The sequence below is a fragment of the Lagopus leucura genome, unplaced genomic scaffold (assembly GCF_019238085.1).
Source record: "Lagopus leucura isolate 7727_CA_CO unplaced genomic scaffold, USGS_WTPT01 Super-Scaffold_100014, whole genome shotgun sequence".
NCBI lineage: Eukaryota > Metazoa > Chordata > Aves > Galliformes > Phasianidae > Lagopus > Lagopus leucura.
Genome location: NW_024962268.1, coordinates 8,075,657 through 8,097,970, shown reverse-complemented (window position 1 = coordinate 8,097,970; position 22,314 = coordinate 8,075,657). Strand labels below are relative to the sequence as shown.

Genomic DNA, 22,314 nt, shown 5'->3' with positions numbered 1-22,314 from the left:
AGCTGCATAACTACTCATTTAGTCAAAGTAACACATTCTGTAACAGAATTACATTTTCAGGCCAAGTAAATTTACCTACAACAAACAAGAAGTAGGAACTGGGGGCAAATAAGACAGTATTTAAGTATCTTGAGAATTAAAAATATGACCTTTTCTTTAAATATTTTGTCTAATCATAGTAACATCCTGCAGTTGTAAGCAATGCATACACACATACACTATTGACCTGGGTGATGGGATTGAGTGCATCCTCACTAAGTTTGCAGATTACACCAAAATGGGAGAAAGTCAACGTGCCTGAAGTTAGGAAGGCCCTTCAGAGGGATCTGAATAGACTGGATATTGAAAGTGGCCAGCCTCTTCTCCAGCGTAACTAGTGACAGGATGAAAAGGAAGGGCCTCAAATTGCACCAGGGAAGTGAACCCAAAAGGGTGGCTAGTCACTGTTCCTGGAGATGTTAAAGAAACATGCAGACGAGGTACTAAGGAATGTGGTTTAGTGGGGAAACATTGGCTGGCGGTGGATGGATGGCTGGATGATCTTGGAGGTCTTCTCCAAACTTGGCAACTCTATGATTCTGTGGATGCCTTCCTGGGTAAACTATTCTCGGGAACCTGCCTTAGTGGAGGTTAGACTACATTATCTTCAGAGGTCCCTTCCAACTCCTAGAATTCTGTGATGCAGTGTGTGATTGATTCTGTGACACAGTAACCCTTAGATGTTAGTTAAGTACACAAAGGTAATCTAGCTAGGAATTTTCATCTAGAAAGTGAATGGAACAATACTTACTTCAGAAGACTAAATACAATACTCTCATGAATATCAATCCAAACAACTGAAGATATTTTAACAATGTCTTTTTTATGAAGGCTGAAATTATGTAAGGAGGACAAGAGAGGAACAAGAAATTTGAATATTACTTGCTTTTTAGCACAATTGCCTAAATACATAATGAAATTCTTATAACACCCACATACCTGCTATTAAACAATGTTTTGTAGCAAATGGAGACATGTGATGGCTATAGACTGTTCCCTCAAACTGAAATACATCTGCAGGCTAATGATAAAAAGATCAAATTAGTCAGAGTACAAATACATTAGCAGAATGTACACCTTTGTTATTATTTTTTCAAGTGATGGCTGCAAGTAAAATACAGATATTCCTATTTGCACACTAACAATAATTCGTCTGGTTAGAAATCTCATCACACAAACACTGCAAAGTAAGTAAATCTGCTCACAACACCAGACAATTATGCCAGTGCTGGGAAGTGATCCAGAAGAATGCCCAAGGAACTTCATCAGAAACATCACCGGAAAAGATGCAAGGATTATCAAAATCAAAAGAGAGCAAACAAGAAAGTTGCAGCACGAAGACTAAAGTCAACAAGAAATCGAGCTTAGCCTAAACCCAGAAGCTTATTGTCAGCTTACAAATCTGACATGCTAAGTTTCATGCTGAAAAGTAATGTATGTATCTATATAGACCTATACTGATACATAAAACAAACAACAACAACAACATAGAAAACAAAAAAGCCCACACATAGTGATGAGCTGCCTTATCAGTGTTAGAAATATTGCAATACAACAACGGCTTTAATAATCAGTACAATGACTTCCTGGTACAACTGCTTTGTCATCCCAGTCTAAAATACTCTATAGAAAAGAAAAGAACTTCAATCTGAGTTATATGCATTTTGTGGAAGAACAAGTCAATCAGTAACCTTCACACAAACACTGTGTTTTCAAAGTAAGTGATGCTCACAGAGATACCAGAAATATGAACAGAATTTTCCACTTAAGAGAACACCTTAAAGAATATCTGGTGATTGCAAACATAGCCTCACGTCTCATAAAAAGAAATCAAAATCTATCATGTTTCTAGAATGACAGATTTTTTTTTTTATTTTTTTTTTTAATTCTTTCACCATGTACTGAAACAACATTCAAATACTGCCAGTGTAAAATCGTTAATATATGTGCATACTGGAAACAACAAATGCATAACTCAGCAATCAGGTGCTCAGAGTCTGAAAAACCTAAAAGCCTGCAAAACCTGTTATCTTCAATTAAGTCAGTTATAATGGTTAACATTTTCTCACAGGTTTCTTCCGTTCTTCGATAATTCACTATGAGAAAGAGTGTCTGCAATGGTCAGAACAACAGAATTTTGGATTCAGTGACCCAGCATGTCCTCTCCAAACTCATTTGACTACTGCTCTGCATATAAAATACTTTGTCCTCTTTAATTTCAAATGTTAAGAAGACCAGTCCTTCTAAAGCATTATTTACATCTTAGTTAACAAAAATAATTAGCTCTGCTGTACTGCTGCTACACAGCTCAACTCAAACAAACAAAACTCAGTATTTCCTGAGAAAAACACAATACCTAAAAGGAACAAGAGCTTCAGACAGTTCTTGGTGGACAAATAAATAATTTATGTAGCATAAATTAAACTAGGTACATTCCTACTCGCAGCTAAAGCAGCAAGGAACTGTCCTGAGAGCTCGAAGCTCCCATACAGCTCAGGCAATCAGCCCCCTGATACAGACAGGAGCATGCCAATGTACAATGCCACACTGCTGCTGTTCTCACAACTGGCTGTTTTTGTCCTTCTAAATGCCCAGTTCTGTCAGGCTCAGGGTGAAATGTGGATGGGGAATAAATGACTTGTATTAAAAAAGCCTAAAAAGCAAAGAAATTCTCTTACTTGTAAAGTGTTAGTATCCCATATTTTCAAGGTTTTATCAAATGAGCTTGATGTAAACATTCCAGTATCATGAGGATACCACTGGACTGTCTCCACACTGAATTTATGTGCATCAGGATGGCTCCTAAAATTAAAGGGTTTCAATTGGTTAGTGTCTTGACAATTGGCTTATAATTGTCTTGATACTCGGTGATAACTTGAATAAGTAACTGGCTTTTTATTTGTTTGTTTTAATTATACTAATTTTTCAAGATGAACTAGTTATTTTGGTGCCTCAATTTCCAAACAGTCAATGTAAATTACTTCACAGAGCCCTTATTTCAAGAAAGCATGGATCATTTACCCCTTAAAAATATGGTATTTATAGCATGTGACAAGTTAAGACTCTGAATCTGGGGCACAGAAGAGTAGCGTCTTTTGAAATTGTCCAATTCTTAAAGTTATAATGTTTAAGGTTAAAACCTAACACTACAGACCATTTACATTTATGGAATCCCACTGTCTTAGAATCAAACCCACTGAAATATACAATCACACGAACAGTTCAAAAAATCCATGATTAGCAAATAATTACAGCTACACAATCACCGGAATTTCAAGGAACTGAAACAGTATTTAATGAGCAGTTACTGAGTTAATGAGAGGTTTTTTTTGTTTGTTTGTTTGTTTTTTGCATTTACAAATGAAACACTCAATTCAACTGTATGTAGTAATAAAAAGTAATACTACTGGGAAGAATGGATACCAGAGCCAGTATTTACAGCTCCAGGACATGATTCAACCAGATCCTAAATGCTATAGGCAGCTTTGTATATTTGGTAGGCAACAAGTATCCGAGCTGGATCCACGTGGACTCAGCTTGAGGATTCAGTACCACCCTCCCAGATTCAGAAGCATCATGCTGTCAAGTTAACCCTGGTAGGCAGAAAAGCACCTTCAGAGCCTCTTGTTCAATCATTCACTTCCCCCAAGTGGGATGGGAGAGAGAACTGTGAACACAGGACTGAGAAAACCTATTGTCTGAGATTAAGACAGTTTAACAAATCAAATGAAAATAAAACAACCAACTACGCGAAACAAACATCATAAAAATAAGTAGATAAAATAAAAGCAACTGCTCACCACCAAGTGACTGAACTCCAGCCAGTCCCAAAGCAATAGCAAGCCCTTGAAAACATACCTTTCCCTCACTCCACCCACCACTTTCTCCTTGCCATCCCAAGTTCACGTGACATTGCGTGGTATGGAATATCTCCTTGGTTAATTAGATCAAGCACTTGGGCCATGCTTCCTCACAATCTATCACCCATCCCCAATCAACTTGTTGAGGGGTCAAAGTGAAAAACAGTGAAAATCTCAATTACCTTAAGTACTGCTCAAAAACAGCTAAGATACTGGTGTATTATCAACATTCTTTAGGTCACAAATTCAAAACGCAGCACCACACAAGCTACTGTGAAACGAAATAACTCCACCCCAGTCAGACCCAGCATATACACTAAAGCAGTTCAACTGGCTCCATCTCAAGCTAGTGAAGAACTCACAGGATTTCTTCACTACTTTCAAGTCACCTGACCTCCGAAGTGATAACTACTGCAAGGGAATCATTGTGTAAATACTGATCCTGATCCTAGATCTGGCACTACACCTCAGCTAATAAAGCTTCCTGTTTACTTGGGTTGCTAGAAAGCACAGAAGATACCTTATGTCTTTAAAAAGAATGAGCCTTAAGCCAGCACCGACAATACTAATAACTACTGAGAAACTACAGAGTTTAGTTTAGTAACTTCTCCTTGGTTATTTCTAAGAAATAACCCTGTAACAGCCTGTTAGTTTGCCACAATGCTCAGCATCCCAATTTTGAGCACCTATTCTACAGGGGAGCAAGCTAAAAATCTTCAGTACCTCTAATGCCAAGAAATCAAACCCAACTCAGTATGAACTTAACTCCTGTAGAGTCATTTGAACAAATCCACACAGCAATATCCCAATTCATTTTCCAATAAAAACTAAATTCATTGAACTACAATCTTTGTGTATTAAATACAAGTGTACAGAACTGGACTGTGTTCAGCACTACACCAAAATCATCATTTCTTCTACACTCTCTCTTGAGTAGCTCTGCTGGAATCACCTTTGATCAAACTGGGCTTAGTAGTGGCCAGGTGCCATTCCACTTCATCTCTCAGAGCTGTATATTTTTTCTAATTCATTTTATATCCAGTGTTTTTCCACACTAGTAAGGAAATACGAACCTTTTAATGTAAGAAAAATACAGAATGAATTATATGGACAGTAAAGTCACTGATATTGACTCACTCTGGACAGTTTTCAAATAGAGAAGACCTACAGAAGCATCAGCTATGTTATTGAGAAGCTTGTTAAGTTTGTTTACTCTTAAATGTCAGTTTTTGCCACATGACAGCATGAATCATATGAAAGGAACTAAAAAGTTGGAGTGCTGACTCCGAACAAGGAAGGAAAAATTTAGAAAACTTCTATTCCAATGGTGACTCCAAATCTATGTGAGAAACATTAGGTATGTTGCAATCTAATGTTAGGAATCATCTTCTCTAATAGTCTAAACTACTGGACCCTCAGCTGTCCCAGGTCAGAATCTACTCAGAAATATCCTCACAGGACACCTAACAAGAACTTCTTTTTAAAGCAATTTCCTGACCAGAGTTGCTTTGTGCCCTGCAAACTTGAATCACAGACAAATACTTTTTGCATGTTATTATCATGTACTTTAAAGATAAGAAACAATCAGATCAAAAGTATTTCTCACTGGTAATCAAAAATTCATTTATAGTGTCACAAGTCTGCATGGATAATACTCCAATATCTGAAGCTATATACGTAGCTAATTAGCTCCAGTAAGTATTTAAAACATACCAGGAAACTAGACAAATATTTGGAGTAAAGCATAACAATAACTTAAGGCATAAACCTTGCTACAGTAACTTTAAAAAATAACAATAGCAACATCATTCAGAACGTTGTTCTATGTGAAATAAGATTCTACTACTATGATTTGATCTTCTGTACAAGTGATGAGAAATAAGAGACAGATCTATATAAATAAACACCTACTCAAGAGACAGACTGCCAACTAGCCATACTGAAATAGAATTTTCAAGTACGGCTTCAATTGACTAGACTGATAAGGAAACAAAGGATGATTTTAGTACAGATTAATCATTTTTCTTATACTGTGTGTTAGCAGCACGTGTTTCTTCGGTTTTCTCTGTCCCAGAATTCACTTTCGTTTTTATGTTCAGGGATACATATTCATTACTAGCTCTTAATTACAATTTTAAGTTATTTTCTTCAAGCAGTGCCACACACACAACACTTAGTAAGTGCAGCAGATTATGTTCCTATGCGTTTGTTTCATGTTCTATATATCTTTTTTTTTTTATTTATTCTTCTTATTGCCCAACATACCAATCTGAGGCTCTTACTGTTATAGATATGTTTTGTGCTTGGCACCATTCACCAAGTTCTTAAACCTCAAATAACTTAAAGGCTAGGAAAAAACAAGGAGAAAATGCAAGTTGGATATACGTCATTGTTACTTAGATTAAATCCCTAACCTAATAGAAAATCTAAGCACAAAATAAAAACAGATTTTGCTGGAAGACTTAAAGCCAATAGTCCACAAATCTTCATTACCTGCAGAAAGGTCTCACACAGCAATAATGGTTTTGAGTCTTTCTACTGATTCTTGCAAGTAGCATGGTAGTACCTTGGGTCTTCAGGAAAATACGACCCATTTTTGTCAGTAACACATCTGTCCTCATTCAAACATTCCTAAAAAGTTCTGTATTAATTAAACAACATGGTGCTAACCTGGTGAACTTAAAATAAGCAATTGTAAAGCCAGTAACAGAGAGAATGAAAATAAAACCAACAACTACAAACCTTAGATTGTGTTTCCCTCTGCTGAACAATTACGCAAAATCACTTTTCCTTTGTTTAAACGTATAACTATTCCAAGATACACAGAATTATACATATATTGTGGAATGCAAGGAATATTTCCACAGCCCAAAGTGAAACTGCCAGAGACCTGCTCAAACAATATTAACAAATACTCATTGCAAAGATATAACAAGTAACTTCTGCTATGTAGCAAACGACATATACCTTTGCAAAGCTTCTACAATTTTTCTCTTTGTGCCAGAAACATAATCTGTAATGCTAGCCATCACCAAATATTTCCAGTATAAAGCCTCTTTATCCTAGACATAAGCATGCATATTAATCTGTTACTTTGGTGCTAGTCTTACAATGGATATCTATTAACTTTTAGTAGTTTTTTCTTTGAGAACCTACCTTCCCACAGAACAAAGTGCTTTACATGTGTAATTTGGTTTTCTGCTCAAGTTTTCAAGGTCATAAAGAACAATAACACCATCCGAGCCACCTGATAACATGCTGAAAGTATAAATAAAACACACGGGTTACAAAAGGTAAGACCACAACCTGCTAAATGTAATAAAGGATTCGGCTATAAAATAATGGCCAAGACATAGTGAAGTGATTTTAGCCAAACTTAAGTATATACTTACTATCTTCCCTCAACAGGCTCAATATCAAGGGTGTTAATACCACTGCCATGTATTCTTTCCACATCTCTATCTTTATTTAATTCTAAACTTAGAACTCTGAAAAAAATAGAATAAAAATTAACAGAAAAGTGAGATGAAAAGTATGAACAGATTTTTAAGATATCACTATATAACTCTACACAGTGCAAAGCATGGTCTCATCCTCCCTCAGTGCATCTAACATCCCATCTATTTATTCTTGCAAAGTAAACTTACAGAGACACATAACAAAATTAAAAGTTCGGTAGAAAAAGCGTTTTATCATCGGTATTGTCAGAAGTTAAGAGGCAAGAAAATATGTAAGACAGGCTCAAAGGAATATCAAAACTGCATTTGAGGTCAATACATGAAGCATCAAAACAAGAAAGTAGTTTGAAAAAATACAGATAGGATAAACATCAAGAAGTATTTGTCATTTTTGTGACAAATATTAGTTATCCGCAAGCTTCATTATGTACCATCACTCCTCCTTGGAACTATGGACACCTAGTGGACAAACTTATTTAGTTTAATAAATCTCACTATTTTCTTTTACTACTACTTTGTGTGTTTACTACTTTGTGTGCTACACTTTCTTCAGTATAAAGAAAAAAACCTACACTATCCACATGGTGGAGCTTCCAATAGTTTCCTGATCTTGTGATCAGAAGACATTCTAATATCTTGTAATGCTTTTTGTGGGAAGCTTGAACTGTTAGAGGCAGAGTGATCAACAGTATGCATAGAATGCTCCAAGCTAATTCAAAATATGTAGAATAGAATAGAATTATGTGAGAATTTTGATATCCACAAAATACTTAAAATTTCTGAGCTCAAGACTGAATACCTCGCCTTAATTAAATGTTTTGGAACTACATTTCAAGTCATGTGCCTTAAATCTATTGAAGATAATGTGTGATTTCTATTAATTCAAAACGAAAATGCAGAGAAGGCAAAAATGTTAGGTATGCGGTTTTTTCAGCAATATAAACTGTGCCTATTTTGCTTCTTTCTCAACATTGAATGCTACACAGAAGCTGAAGGGGCACAAAGTACCTATTATGATACAGCACAAACCAGAAATGAGCTTTCTGAATTAGGGTAATTCCACCAATTACAACTATAAATTGCATACTTTATTATTGATAGTCTATTTAAATTATAGATTCTTTTTATATGCAGTCACAAAATCCCAACTGAAGGCAAATACACAAGTAAACACACGGCAACCTTTGTATGTGGATCCAACACAAATCCTTCCAGCTGCAGATGCTGTGAGCAACTGCACAGAGACTGGCTTTACCTCATTTATCTTGAAGAACAGCTGCAAAACAGACTCTTTACTAATGACCAAATATCATCACATTACTGTCTTTGACAGTTGTATTAATAAGCCCCTCTCTTCAGTCACCATTTTCCAGAAAAGCTTTTACAAACCTAACAACAGTCCTGCATCCAACTCTTTTGTCAGCAGCCAACAGGTGTGCTTATGGGAAAAACGGGGTCGAGCTGATGAGTGAGCCCAAGCACCACCTAGGTCTGGCCTTTTCGTGAAACACAGCACAGTCACACATCAGTAGAAAGAGCCTCTGAGCGCAGTGAGGCAGAACCGAGTGGCACTGCGCAGCGCCTTATCGTGGTCTGTATCCAACTCAGTCACACACCACTCATCCGCCTGCCACGGGGCAATTCCCAACTTCCAACACAACTCCTATCGAACCCTTCCCGGATGAGTACCGGCGCGTACAGGACGGCCCCTGCCCGGCATGGCACCAGGGCACGCTGGAGGACTGCCGCCCGCTCCGCCCCACCTCGCCCCGCTCCCGGTGCAGGCGATGGGGTAGAGCCCGGCCCTCGGCTCGCGCAGAGGAGAGAAGACGACGGCCCCGGGCCCCGGGCTCAGGTCGGGCCCAGGGCTCAGGTCAGCCCCCGAGCGTGAACTAGCCGCTGCGGGCCCGCCCCACGTAGGCCAGCCTCAGCCTCTTTTCCCGCAGGCCCCTCTACCTGCGCGTGGACTCAGCCCGGCGCAGCCGCAAGGGATCGTCGAGCCCGGCCTGACGAGCCGAAATAAACCCCAACATGGTAGGACGGCGCCGCCGCTCGGCACCGCTCCGCCATCTTGGGCCTGTGCTGGCCGGGATTGGCTGGAGGTAGGAAGGCTTCCGCCAATTGCAAGCGGTGTTGCTGGCATGCCTGCCGGCGAGAGGGAGGAGCTGACGGAGTAGGATCACGTGATTGGCGCCGCGGGGGCGGAGCTGCCCGTGGACGGGGGTCGCGCGCGGCGGCGGCGGCGGCGGCGGCGGTGGGGGTGTGCGCGTGCTCGCTTCAGGGATGGGCCGCGCCTGGCGGGCGCTGCGGGCCCTGCGCCTGCGGCTCCTGGGGCCAGAGAAGGAGCTGGTGGGCACCGACCAGTTCGGCAACAAGTACTACCGCGTGCCTCAGCACCAGACCAGCGCAGGTACGCACGGGGTCTCCTCTCGGGTTGCCTCGCCGGGACCCGGATCGAGCGCTGCGGCGCAGCCCGCGACAGCGCGAGCGGTGCGGCGTTCGGGGCGGGACTGCAGGGAACACCGCCCCGCGCTGAGCGCACCGCCCCGGGCAGCGCAGGGCAGAGTGACGCCTTCCGCCCTCGGCCCGGGTTGCGGAGCGGTTGTGAGGGGCGGCGGGCGGCTGCGGGCCGTGACTTGGTTTGAAGAACGCCGAGTTTCCGTTTGAGGATCCTCAGTGTGCTTGCACCGCGTCCTCACATCGCGCTGCGCGGGCGCTGCACGGCTCCGCGTCATTTAACCAAAGAGGCGTGTCTAAGGGTCGTGAGTGCACGTGCTGCAGTGCTTACAGCCATCACGCCTCTTCCTGTACAGCCTTTCTTACCCACTTGCTGTACTAGGTGTGTTTTACGTGGCTGCTCCCCATGCAGACCTGTGCCCCGTGGTGTGGTGGATCAGAAGCATGAGGTGTGAGGCTGCAGTCCTAAAGGTCGGTGTCCTTCCTGAAGTGCAAGGGCAGGCACACATCCCCCCTTCTGACACAAATAACGTTTCCTGCAGTTCTGCATCTTGTCAGTTCTCTGATTGGTTTTGTTGCACGCTTTTTGAAGGACTGTCAGTGATATTGAACACGTCTGATGGACTGGCATCTGGAAGAGTGATAGGAGTATGTCCTTGTTGGCCGTGTGTGAATCCTCCTGGTTACAATGACAGTGGGACGATTCCAAGCTTTCTCTGCTTTTCTTTCAGCTTTTGGGCTTCCCTCTTGCAGCTTATGGTAACTTTGAGAGGTGTACAAAAGGATTATAAGGAAAACGGTCTGTATTCTGGACAAATTTGTATTCCTGTTCAGAGGACTTCATAGAATGGAGTTCACAAACGGAAAACTTTTCTTACTCAGATAATCTTCATCTGTTAGGCTGAGTGGAAAAGAGAGTCGAAACAGAAACCACAAGAGTTGGAGAAGTAAATACACTGCAACGGTTTATGCTTGCTTATCAGTCAAAGCATAGATACCTGGCATTCCACTATAGCGATAGCTGAAATCCAGTAAATTTCAGATTTAATGAGATGTGGGGAAGAAGTATTTCAGACGATGACAGTGCCAAGTAATGAACAAATATCCTTAAAGAGGTTCGTGGTTTCAGACACAGATAAATAGCTCCTTTGCATGGTCGAACCTTCTTGCTTACGGAAAGGAGTAGAACCTACAACCAGATTCTTTGTTTATGGTCCTGAAATTACTTTACTGTCAGCCCTATTTACCGATCAGAGGGACCTGCTTTACTGGAAATACTGGCAGTTTTTTCTAGATCTTGAACTTTTGCAAGTGGGTGTTTCACCTTGAGAGCTCTCTTCTGAAGCTTTAAGATTAATCTCTGTATTTACAACTTTATTGTAATTGCAGTAGCAGTAAGAGAGTAGGAAGATAGGACATAGTTATTGGACAGGAGCATAGGAGAAGTTTTAAAATTTACTGAAGAATTGCAGTGGTTCTAAGAATAGGTCATACCTGGTATCCTTTGAGTTTCTGACTTTTTTTCTTAAAATAGAAGTAATGAGCATAATTCTTGAGAGATTAAATTGAGCAGTAAGGGCTGGCCCTTATAAACTCGGTGAGTCCAAGTCTGGCTAAAGCTGGTGAAATCTGCATTTTATATATCTTCTAAAGACTCTTGCACATTGTGTTTATAGTAGTGATTTATGTGTTACAGTGTGGGTTTGCTGAATTATTGTTGTTATTTCTGAATTTTCCTCTGTACTGCACCTGACTAAGCTCTTAAAACCATGCAAAACAAACAGCTGCTGCTTTTTCTCAAGACCCAGGCCTGGGGCTTGCCTTCTTTTCAGACTGGCAGAGGGATTCTAGCTTCAGCTGGGGGCAAGAAAAGATATGCAAACAGCATTTTGTGTCTTTATGTGTTTTAAGCAAAAGCTTTCTGCCAGCTTTCTTTTGGTCTGTGCTGATCTTTGATGGAGGTTAGAATAAAATTGCATGGAGCTTGTGATGCAAATAATTGATGCCCTGTGTCTTTCAGTTGTTCTTTTCCTTACTCAGTCCTGGTTCTACAGCTCCCTTGAATGCTGGGGCCTTGTCTACATTAGTAAGGAGCAAAACAGGCAGATCTATGTGGTCAATTTTGATTTTTCCTCAAGTTTTTCAACATGTGATTCAGAGTTACTACATTCTGTCTGCTTCTCAGAACTAAATGTCTGCAGTATGCGTAGTTTGAAGTTTGCAAGTGGAGGGGGAGAGGAGAGGGAAGAAGTGTAAAATGACGCACACTTGGCCACCATACTGTCTTGGCATCCAGTATCTTGTTAGGTTTTGAAATGTTTCAAAAGTGAGGATTCTATCTTTAAAATAAACCAACAGCAAAACAAACCAACCAACAAACAGAAAAACCGTAACCAAACCAATAGCAACAATTTGTACACACAACCTACTTTGAGATCCAAATTGACGTGTGATAAGTAGAGTTAACTACCTTGAATCAAATCACACTGTTGGTGTAGTCTCAGAAGTATCCTAGATCTGGTATGTCTCAGTCAAAATTAGAATGTAGTCAGCTTACATGGAGACAGCCTCTACTGGTTTCCAGTCAAATGTCTTGCACTTCTAATTTTGACGGTATTTGAATTCTTATATTATTATATTATTTTTAGCAACTTGAATGTATTTGTGGTATAGGGAATCACTGTGGTTTCCAGACTTCAGTGGCATGCAAAGGTTCTGATTTTAGCAGCTATTTGCATTATTTTGCAAAGGTCTGAAAGTAATGGCAAAAATATGTGCCTGAAGAGGGTTTCTTAGTTCTCCTGAGTGAACAGAGAAACACTTGACAATTTGGAATGGAAAGTAAGGAAGATGTAAGACTAAGCAGTTCTGAGGCTGCTTGTATTAATTCCTGTGAAGGAGACAAGTGTCAAAAATTCCTAAACTGAAAGAATGAGGAGTTAGTAGATTCAGTAGGAGAAGGCAATGCAAGAAATAGAAAAGAAGATGAGAGAAAATTATGAGCTTCAGTACAGGGGAGAGACTCTGAAGGACTCCAAAGGAATGGTTCTGCCCACAGAAGTAGAAAATAATTAGTGAGATTTAGAGTAGCTAATTTTCTCAAAGTATGGAAATTCAGATGCAGCAGAACTGAAGGCACATTGTGTGATATTTATCAGGGAAGAAAATCGTCTTCAGAGAAAAGTCAAACCATCAACATTTGAATAAAGTAGGGTCATTTGCAGAAAAAGTGACTGTTTAATAACATTATGCAAATGTTTTGGTTTTGCTTTTTTTTCTTTTCCCTACAGGATTAGTTGTAAGTGATGAAAATGGTTAAATATTACAACTGCTATTTGCTTGTTATGAGACAAACATTCAGCATAGTTCATTAAATCTAAGATAACTCTTCAGTCGTCAGTTGGATGTGATAGAAGATGGGTGTGGACAGATGGGTAGTGGATTAATGGCTCATTTCAGTATCACAGACAAGCATTTTTCTAAACAGCTCAGATTTATCAATGTAGTTTTTCTTGCTGTATATCTTGCTACAAGTCACTGAATGCTTTAGGTCAGTTTTGTACTTTTTATCTTTTCTAAAGACTTTTTCAGACAACTTACATTTAAACTCTTCATTTTCTTAATTTGTACTGTCGTTAGTTAAAAAGACTCGTTTGAAATGAGCAATCCGTGCAGTACTGGCACGTGGGAGTTAGAAGAGTCATTTAACAACAAGAGATGAGTTTAAAAGCTTAAAGCATTTCCCTGTATGAAACAACCAACCAAGGTTAGACTTGGCTTGGAGTTGCAGCTTACCAGGAGTAGCAGGAAGACATGAAATATTCCGTATCTAAGTCTGTATGTGTTACATAAACTTTGCATTAAGGGACATGCGTTGCCTGAGCCTGTGATATGATCTGAGCTTTAAGATTGAAGCTGGTATGTAAGACTTGTTTCTCAGTATTCTTGTCAGTACTGTGAGGCAGAAGTGGCAAATTTCTGTGGGAAACCTTTTCATGTGGAATACTTGCTTACATTCACATAAAAGATCTTTATCTGGGATATAGTTTATTATGAAAAGCCAGAAATGTGCAAATAAGGGAGAATCTGTTTAAGAAGGTTGTAATTACTCAATTACGGGAACTGTGTAGCTTGTCTTGACTTCGATAGAAACGTATACATTTTTTTAGTGAATAAAAAATATAATTCCATTGGGATTGGAGGAATTCTGATTGATCTATTTTATATAGTCCGTTGCCTTCCTGTGCATCGGAAGTGTAGAGCAGAATTTCTACTGTCTTTCAAAATTTGCTGTAAAATACCATAATATCTGAAATATGATTTGCTGAAGACTAGATTGAAGCATTCTTGTAACGCTTTATGGAAGGAAAACATCTCCTCTCTGAAGCTTATCTTCTGAGGTTAAAGCTAACACTTTCCATTTGACAATTACCTTTCTTGCTAACAAAAATGAAACCCAAGGAAGAAGCAGAAACAGATCCTGATGGTATGAAGCATGTATAAAGTGATTATAAAGCATTGTAGATCACTATACAGATTATTGGTGCATATTAAAAAAAGAAGTTCAAACTGTATTTGTATGCATTGGTGGATAGCTTTTATATATGTTTTAGTTAGAGACATCTAATTTTCAGGTAAAAAAAACTCAGCATTCGAATTTGGATTAATGACTTTGTTACCAAATGTTGAGAGAATTAATTATTTAGAATATTAAAATGAAAGCACTGAGAAGGTGTTTTCTCCTCTGGGAGTTTTTATGGTGTAACATCCAGTAATAGCTGACAGGTTCAGTCTGTCCAGATGGTGGCAACATAGTTTCAGAAACGACTCCTAATCAGGACTCATGAAATAGAGCTTTCCTTTGAGACTAAGGGAAGCTGAGCTCTAAAATAACCGTGTGTGTATGTGTGCAGAAATTAAACTTGCATTGAAGACTACCAGCTTTAAGGAGAGTAATTCTGGAAAGACAAAATAGCTTTTCAGTATGTCTGGTATGTTATGTAGCAAAGCAGTTACACTGCAAAGAGCTTACTGCAGATTGTAAAAACATTAATATTTGAAGAACAGTGTTCGGGTGCAGTGATATGTTTTTTTCCTGCAGCTGCCAGCAGTGAGTTGACAACACGCATGGTATGTTCAGCTCACCAACTTTAAAACCACAAAGAGCAAGAAGTGATAACATCTATGTGCAGTAACTTGCTTGTTGATCCTTGGTGTGTACACTGATACTGATATACAAAGATGCTGACCATGCTAATTTTGCCTGCCAGCGTTAAGCTTTACACGCTGCACATTTGTTACTTTTAATTATTCAGGCTTTGATTTGAGAGCCTGTATTCACTCATGCTCTGTGTCTGTTACTTTTGCCTGGTCTTGGTTTCTTTCTTTTTTTATTTCTTTATTTATTTTAATGTCTGGTGGCCAAAAACAAGAAATGAACACAAAGGAAGTTAAAATATATTTCTACTAACTTTTTCTGTTTCTTTTTGTACATGTAAAGATGTTTTCAATAACTGGTACAATCTGAGATGGTTTTAACAATCACGTTGACTTAAATAGCAGCCACCTGCAGGATTGTAAACAACAGCCCTTTTGGTAGCTGCGAAGAACATGTTTCAGTGCAGTCATTTTGATGGCTGTTGCAAGTGTGTTTGTCTAGGTGTATCTTTTCTAAGTGTTAAAATAACTGTAGGATACTTGTGCTGACTTGCTTGCACTTTCTTTTCCTAACCATATGATTAAAAGCAGTATGACTCACCAATACATTATTCCATTGTAGCTTAGTACAGGTGAGCCTGTTGTGAGTCCAAAGTGGCAGGAAAAAGCATCTGTCTGATGGCTTTTGTTCCTTTCCTTTGAAACTATTAGCAGCCCTGCCCACATTTCACCCTTGGAACTTAATCACTGCAGAAATATGAATGTGTAGTAAACATGATCTGTATGGAGGTCTAGGGTTTGGAATTATATTAGTAAGCTGCAGAACAAGTGTAATGTACAGCAGAGATTTGAAGTGTATCTAGCTACTATAGAAAATGTTTTACTATCATCTCTGTTTAAGAAATTTCTACTCAATTGTATGAGTTTGAGTAATCAAGATTATAATTATCGTCCAAATGCTTTGTTAGTTTTGATTGTCTCATCAAAATTTTTGATGCCCACTCTTTCTGGTAGTTTATTTGGCATATTCTTTTTTGGTAGATAGCTGTTTATTAGTGTAAGTAAGATTAGGAGAAACATTAAAACACTTAAAAAGTAAACAGGCTATAGTATTATTTTTAAAGTAGTAGGTATAATAAAAAGGGGCAAAAACTAGAACAAGAGTGCAGTTGAGGAGCTGCAGTAAAGGGGAAGTGAAATAAAAGGAGCTGAGGAAGGCTGGCGTACTACTCTGTGGGCCACTGCAACTTTCTTAGTTTCTTCTGAAGAAACTAGAATAGGAATAGGATTGAGTGGCAAAATCTGTGGCTTATGTAGAACTGTGTTCAAACAAATGTGTCGAGCAGCAAGGTATTAAAGAGGTACCTTTTTTGTTCATTTGAACAAATGTTAAGAATTATTTTTTTAAGAAACAAGGTGTTGGGAAGGTACAGCTTACAGGAGCAGTGTGTGTGGGGGGAAAGCAACACAATTTAGAAAATACTTCAAACTTCAAATGAGCTAATATTCTAGAAAATTTAGAAAACAAAAAAAGTTTGTCCTGGTGTTAATAATGTCAGATTGTGGAACTATGAGTATTTCAGTTACAGTAATAAGACCTTTTTAAGTGGAAGTAACACATATCTCTCTATTTGTAGTTAGTTAGGAAATATTAGTTAATGAACAAGGGCTTGATTAGAGTCAACCCCTCATGTGTTATCTCTTTTACTGCATCAGATTTAAAAAAAAAAAACAAAAAACAACAGCAACAACAACAACAAAAACCAACTTGGGACATTTTTTCTCAAATATCACAGAATCACACAGAATCACACAGAATCACAGAATCACCCGGGTTGGAAGGGACCCCAAGGATCATGTAGTTCCAACCCCCCTGCCTAGCAGGGCCACCAAACATACACATTCAATACATGGGTTCTTTTTAAGTCCTTGACAAAGCTTCTGCTGTCTTGCAAAACTTTACCGTTCTTTTCACCGTTCTTGTGAGATAGTTCTGAAAGAGAGGTTCTGTATGTATTTAATTTAATACATGTGGCATGTATTGGGGTTTAAATTATAAACACGAATTATAAATAGTTGATTTGAGCAATATAATAGAAATGCTGAATTCTGAAATTTCCAAAGATAAATGTAGTGGTTTTGTGAGAAACTAGTTACCTATACTAATTAAAAAGAATTAAAAATCCAAGTTTATTTCCATGGTACAGTAAATCTCCAAACAGAGCTAACAGAAAAAAAAGTATTTGTCAAATAAAACTGAACTGGAATGGTCCTTCATGGGGCTGCTCATGCTTGCCTTTTTATCCTGTCTTCTCCCACTCTTGCTGCAGAAGCTTGTGCAGGCTCATACTGGGTCCTTCTTTTGTCTAACCAGGACACTTCCTTTTGGGAGGAGGAGTCGTCACCTGCTGTGGACGATGGCACAGACTGTACAGTACCTCAGCATAAGGGAGCAAAAAACAGCAAGCGTGAGAATGAGACGGGTTTGCTACTTTGAGTAGCAGTTCTAGCTCAAATGCCAGCTGAACTGCTTGCTAGTCCACATTCACTTTGGATAATTATAATAATTCTAAAGAATCAGGGCTGCACTGTTCATTTTTGCCTGTCTATGAAAGTGGAGATTTGCAAGGTACTCATTTTTTTTTCTTTGCTCATATTTGTAAAAGCATTGAGAATGGCTATCTTACTGCACAAAGCCAAATTCTGAATTGACCCTCTTGTAGTGATGATTACGAAGGAGTCAAAGCAGTAGTTCTAGAAATAAGTTGTGGTTATTGTCTCATCTCTCTGAGATAATGTTTTAAAAATTCAGTGTAGTGTCAGTTCTGTGTCTAGGTAAGAATTACTTCAGATGAAATATAAATACCTGTTTTTGTTATTAAAATATATTTGGTATTGTAATGTGGATATTTCATCGTTTAAAAAAAGAATATTTCATTCCTGATTTGAGAAACACGAATATAGGACCAACAGCAATTCATTTTATTAAACAAATTGTGTTATTACTTCAGTGTCATGTACTGTGATTTCCTAGATTGTTCTTGCAGTAGTTAATTGGGAATGTGATAGTTTATGAAATCAGCTGTTTTTGTGAAATTTCTGTCGTGTCTGGTAAAAGACACATCCTGTAAGCAGTTTCTGAGCCGAAGCTGGAAAATGGACACATTTTGATTTTGAGTCTGACCCAGGTATGTAGTAGTATTGGATAAATTCCAGAAAATTGGAGCCAGGATCTCTAGTGAACCTGAAGATGATGAAGTGGGATTGGCTCAGCTATTTGCATTATAGCTTTCTACAGCTGAAAGGGAGAGATCTTGTTCGTTCCTTACCCTGTGTCCCTCAAGCTAGCTGTGGCACTTGCAAGCTGAGCTAATTTAACTCATTGGCTTTTATAGGATTAGATGTGAGATTCTGATTTTTGTTTCATATTAGAACAAAATGTAGATTGGTAGGAAGATATGGTATGATTTGTTGGAGTCACAGATTTTTGGCATATATTAAACATATGGAAGAAGTTATTTTAAACGTCCCACCAAGAGAGAAGATTGCCAATCTGAAGATTTTAAGAGGTTCTGTAATGTCAGTGGAACCTCTACTAATACTCTACTTCCTTCCCCTCAGGCGTACTGTAAGTCTGCGTGGTCTGTGGTCTGTGCAGTGATAAGGTAATGCTTCTGAGAAGCTCCTCTTGGATGGCTCCCAGACAGGGCTTTCTTGAGTTGTGGAAGGAGGCTCAGTCTGTTTCGAGATCAAATTGACTTCTAGATTTTTTAGAACCATAGCATTTCAAGGTGTGACTGACTGTGCTCTAAAGGAGGAATATAGGCATCTGTCAGTTATGAGTAGTTGTCTGGTTTCTGTAGTTCCAAGGTGCAACAGCGCAATCCATTACTCTTACCTAGTCCGTGTCCTGGCTATTATGTATTTAGCATTTTACTTTATTATCCTACCAGGTGGTGAGCAGGCAGCTTAAGTAAGGAACAAGCATAGGTCACAGATGCATCTTGTAGCCAGTTGCATCTACTCTACAGGAAGGGAAAGAGCTTCACCAGCAACATGTCCTGAACTCCCTCCTGAATGATGGCTCTGCATTTGGCTGTCTCGCCAAGTTTGTCTCTAAGCTTTGTTGAGTGTATGTGCAAATACGTAGTAAGCTATTGTTTGAAGAATAGTTATCAGAATGTCTTGTAGTAATGCATTTGAAAATTGTTAAAATATGTAATGTATGCATGATATGAATATCGTGTGATGTTTAGAAGAGTTTACAAAAACTCTGGATTGAATTTTGTCACGTGGTTTCATAGCTGTTAATATTGCTAGTTTACACAGAAATCATCTTATTGCAACCAGTATACTTTTGGGGGAGGGATGAGGAAGGAACAATACTGCATATTGTACTACTTGAGGGAAGATGCAGATATCTAAGATACTGTCCTAAAGATACTTCTGAAGAATGATCGAGGTTCTGTCTGGAGGCCCACTGCATGGAAAATCAAAGTGCAGTGAATTGTGTACCATATCACAAAGATCATTTGGAGCCTACAATTGCACTTAACCGAATTTACTTTCCACCTTGCACCACTCTGATAACAGGAAGAATTAATCAAACGGTGGTGAATAGAAACTATTAGTGACTTATATTTTTTCCTTGGTTGAGTTTATCAGTCTGTTCAGATGGAAAAACTGTTATTCTGAATGCTTTTTTTCTTCTCAAAACACTTAAAAAAAATCATACACAACTTGAAAAAGTTAACTGGAATTGCTCTGGCTTAAAAGTTTGGAATGTTAAAATGTTTAAATATGTGTTAATCGACCATTTCAGTCTCTTCTTTCAAACACTCATATACTTGCTCCGCAGCTGGAATGCTTTCAGTAGTCTCTGGCTTGTAGAAAATTTTTACAGCTTGCTTGCTTATCTTTAAACATGTTACAGAAATGCTTTCACAAAGCTACATTACCTCTGATAGTTGAAATAAAGCAGCTGTTGATTAAAATCATGTTCTGGCCTCTTTGGTGCTGAAAGGGATTGTGTTCCCTTCCTCATTTGTTCTTGGATCATTGTAGAAGCATTATCCTTGGTGAAAAGAGTTAGTGAAAGAAATCTTTCTGTAGTGGTAAGGGATGGCATAACTTGAAGTACTAACGCAGCTTACTAAAGGTATTTGGGGAATTAATTGTAATTGAATCATGTGAACTAGAAGAAATTAAATTCATTATTATAATTGGAGCACAGTGTGTCCACAGAGTCCAAAGGCAATTCTGTGCGATGCTTTGTTCTGTGTTGATCTATACAGTACAAATTCAAGCCCTCTTTCTAGTTGGGTGTGGAAAGGAAATAATTCTTGCTTTCTTTACTTTGAAATGTTTTTGTTATTCCTCAATTGGAGGGCAAGGCCTGAAAGAAGGCATAGCTTCACAGACTGGTTTCCTGGCTGCGTAGGCAGAATAGATTTACTGAAGTGTTTAGAGAAAATACTGTTAGGCATTACATAATGCTAAAATTACAGTTGCCAGGTCATTTGTTCTGTATTGATCAGGTGTGGATTTATACAGGCTGCTAGGTGGATTATAGACATCTGTGCTGTTACACTGATATTGCTCCATGCAATGCAGATGGAGTGATGATTTCTGCTCATTGTTTCTGCCAGCCCTGTGATGGTACCTGTATATCTTCCTTGGAGTATTAATGGTGCTAGAAATCTCAAATATTTTTTTCTTCCTTACTGTGTTTTCATAATCTGCAGAGAGCTCTTTTTGTTTCTCACTCCACCAAATACTAAGTGCAAGACAAAGTGCTGGGTCCTGCACTTTAGTCACAACTCCAGGCAATGCTACAGGCTTGGAGTTACGTATTTCTGATAGCAGCTGTTGGAAAAATTCCAACAGATCCTGTTTAGTTGGCACTGGTGCTCTCTAGCTCATCTTGCTGTTCAGAATGCTGATGCAGCAGAAAAAACTGGAAGTCAGTGAAGTTCACAAGAGAGAGAAATGTAACCATAGCAAGAAAGATCTGTGATTTTTCTGTTTGCTTGTTTTGAGTGCAGTATTGTTGACATATTTTAGGATGTGTCATGGAAGACTGATTGTACATTGGAAATAGGTAACAGAAGATAAAGACTTGGATCAGGTTTTCTTTTGTAATGGTTTTAGTTACAAATAAGCATTTTAGAGAGCATGAAAAGTACTTTTCAATGGTAGCTTAAATGTTGGGCAGCGATAGGTATTTAGGGTTCAGTCCATTTATAACTGCCATTTAAAGCAGTCTAATCAGAGAGAAAGAGAACAGAACTGTACTTCCAGTAGAGATTATGGAGAGCCTTAACCCTGCAGAGATGTTCCTACCCATCTCCAAAGAAGGAACTATTATTTTTTCTCACATTATTCTACTGTGCATTAATGCCTGTTGTTTTTTAAACATTCAATTGTAAGTTCAAAAATTCAATTGTAAGTAGATTTCATAAAGATATAATGGGATATAATAATATCAGTTTAGTCTCTGCAAAATTGACTTCATTGTTTTGGGAATGGCATATCTGTTTCTTGAATGGGAGTAGGTCTCATTTTAATCTGAAGTGTCAGTCTAGTTAAAAAAATGAGAATTTCCATCTGTTTGATTATCATATAAAATATTTTTATCTCTGAAAAACATTGTAATGTCTAAAATTGACAGCATGATCTGTTGACTTTCTTGCTTGTTTCCTTGCACGCTTCCTGGCATCTCTTGGTACAGTTCTGATTGAAAAGAAATAATTCTATATTATAATTTGGGACAGGTTGTTGTTTCTCCATATTTTTTTCAACCATGCAGTAACTCTCTCAGTAAGGAAAGTTATGATGTGTATGCAGTATTCAGTAGACTTTCTCCTTCCTTCCTCCTCGCACTCTCCGAGTGTGAAGAGTATAGAAACGTCTCTATTAGTGACAGTTCACAAGTAGCAGTGGCATTTTATCCTTTTACAAATAATCTGCTCATTTGTACATGCATACTGCTGAATAGTTTTATATACTCCTTACTTCAAGATAGCTTCCCAAGAAACTTCCAGCAGCATTCATTCTGCCATGCTGAAGAAGCTCACACATGATGGAAGTTACATTTGTATAAATTAAGAAAACTTTCTATTCTAAGGCCAGAGCTTGTGACTTACTGAATACTGCTTTATTTGTTAGCCTTGATTCTGCATACAGAATGTTAGAATGTTAGAAAATGTGAGACTGCAAAATATTTTAAATGCAGAAACAGCTCATAAGAATATTGTTTTTGTTTTTGTTTTTTTCATATGAGAAACGTTAGAGCTCTAACAAACAATGTACATCTGGCAGACAACAAAATAGTTTCCTGCATA

General features: G+C 38.6%; 2 protein-coding genes across 3 annotated transcripts in view; one reads left to right on the top strand and one right to left on the bottom strand.

Moving 5' to 3' along the window:
• ERCC8 (ERCC excision repair 8, CSA ubiquitin ligase complex subunit) overlaps window positions 1-9,437 on the bottom strand; it is a 33,014-nt gene extending 23,577 nt beyond the window's left edge. Inside the window, exons 1-5 of one of the 2 annotated variants that reach the window (XM_042875314.1) lie at window positions 9,314-9,437; window positions 7,292-7,387; window positions 7,056-7,157; window positions 2,718-2,841; window positions 979-1,060 (exon numbers count right to left, since the gene is read on the bottom strand). In XM_042875314.1, the coding sequence (XP_042731248.1) occupies window positions 979-1,060; window positions 2,718-2,841; window positions 7,056-7,157; window positions 7,292-7,387; window positions 9,314-9,390 (481 nt within the window). In that variant the 5' untranslated portion in view covers window positions 9,391-9,437. The remainder of the gene's footprint in view (window positions 1-978; window positions 1,061-2,717; window positions 2,842-7,055; window positions 7,158-7,291; window positions 7,388-9,313) is intronic. The other variant, XM_042875315.1, reaches the window with a different exon arrangement.
• A 186-nt stretch (window positions 9,438-9,623) lies between these two features.
• NDUFAF2 (NADH:ubiquinone oxidoreductase complex assembly factor 2) overlaps window positions 9,624-22,314 on the top strand; it is a 33,008-nt gene continuing 20,317 nt past the window's right edge. Inside the window, exon 1 of the mRNA XM_042875517.1 lies at window positions 9,624-9,767. Within this exon, the coding sequence (XP_042731451.1) occupies window positions 9,641-9,767 (127 nt within the window). The 5' untranslated portion in view covers window positions 9,624-9,640. The remainder of the gene's footprint in view (window positions 9,768-22,314) is intronic.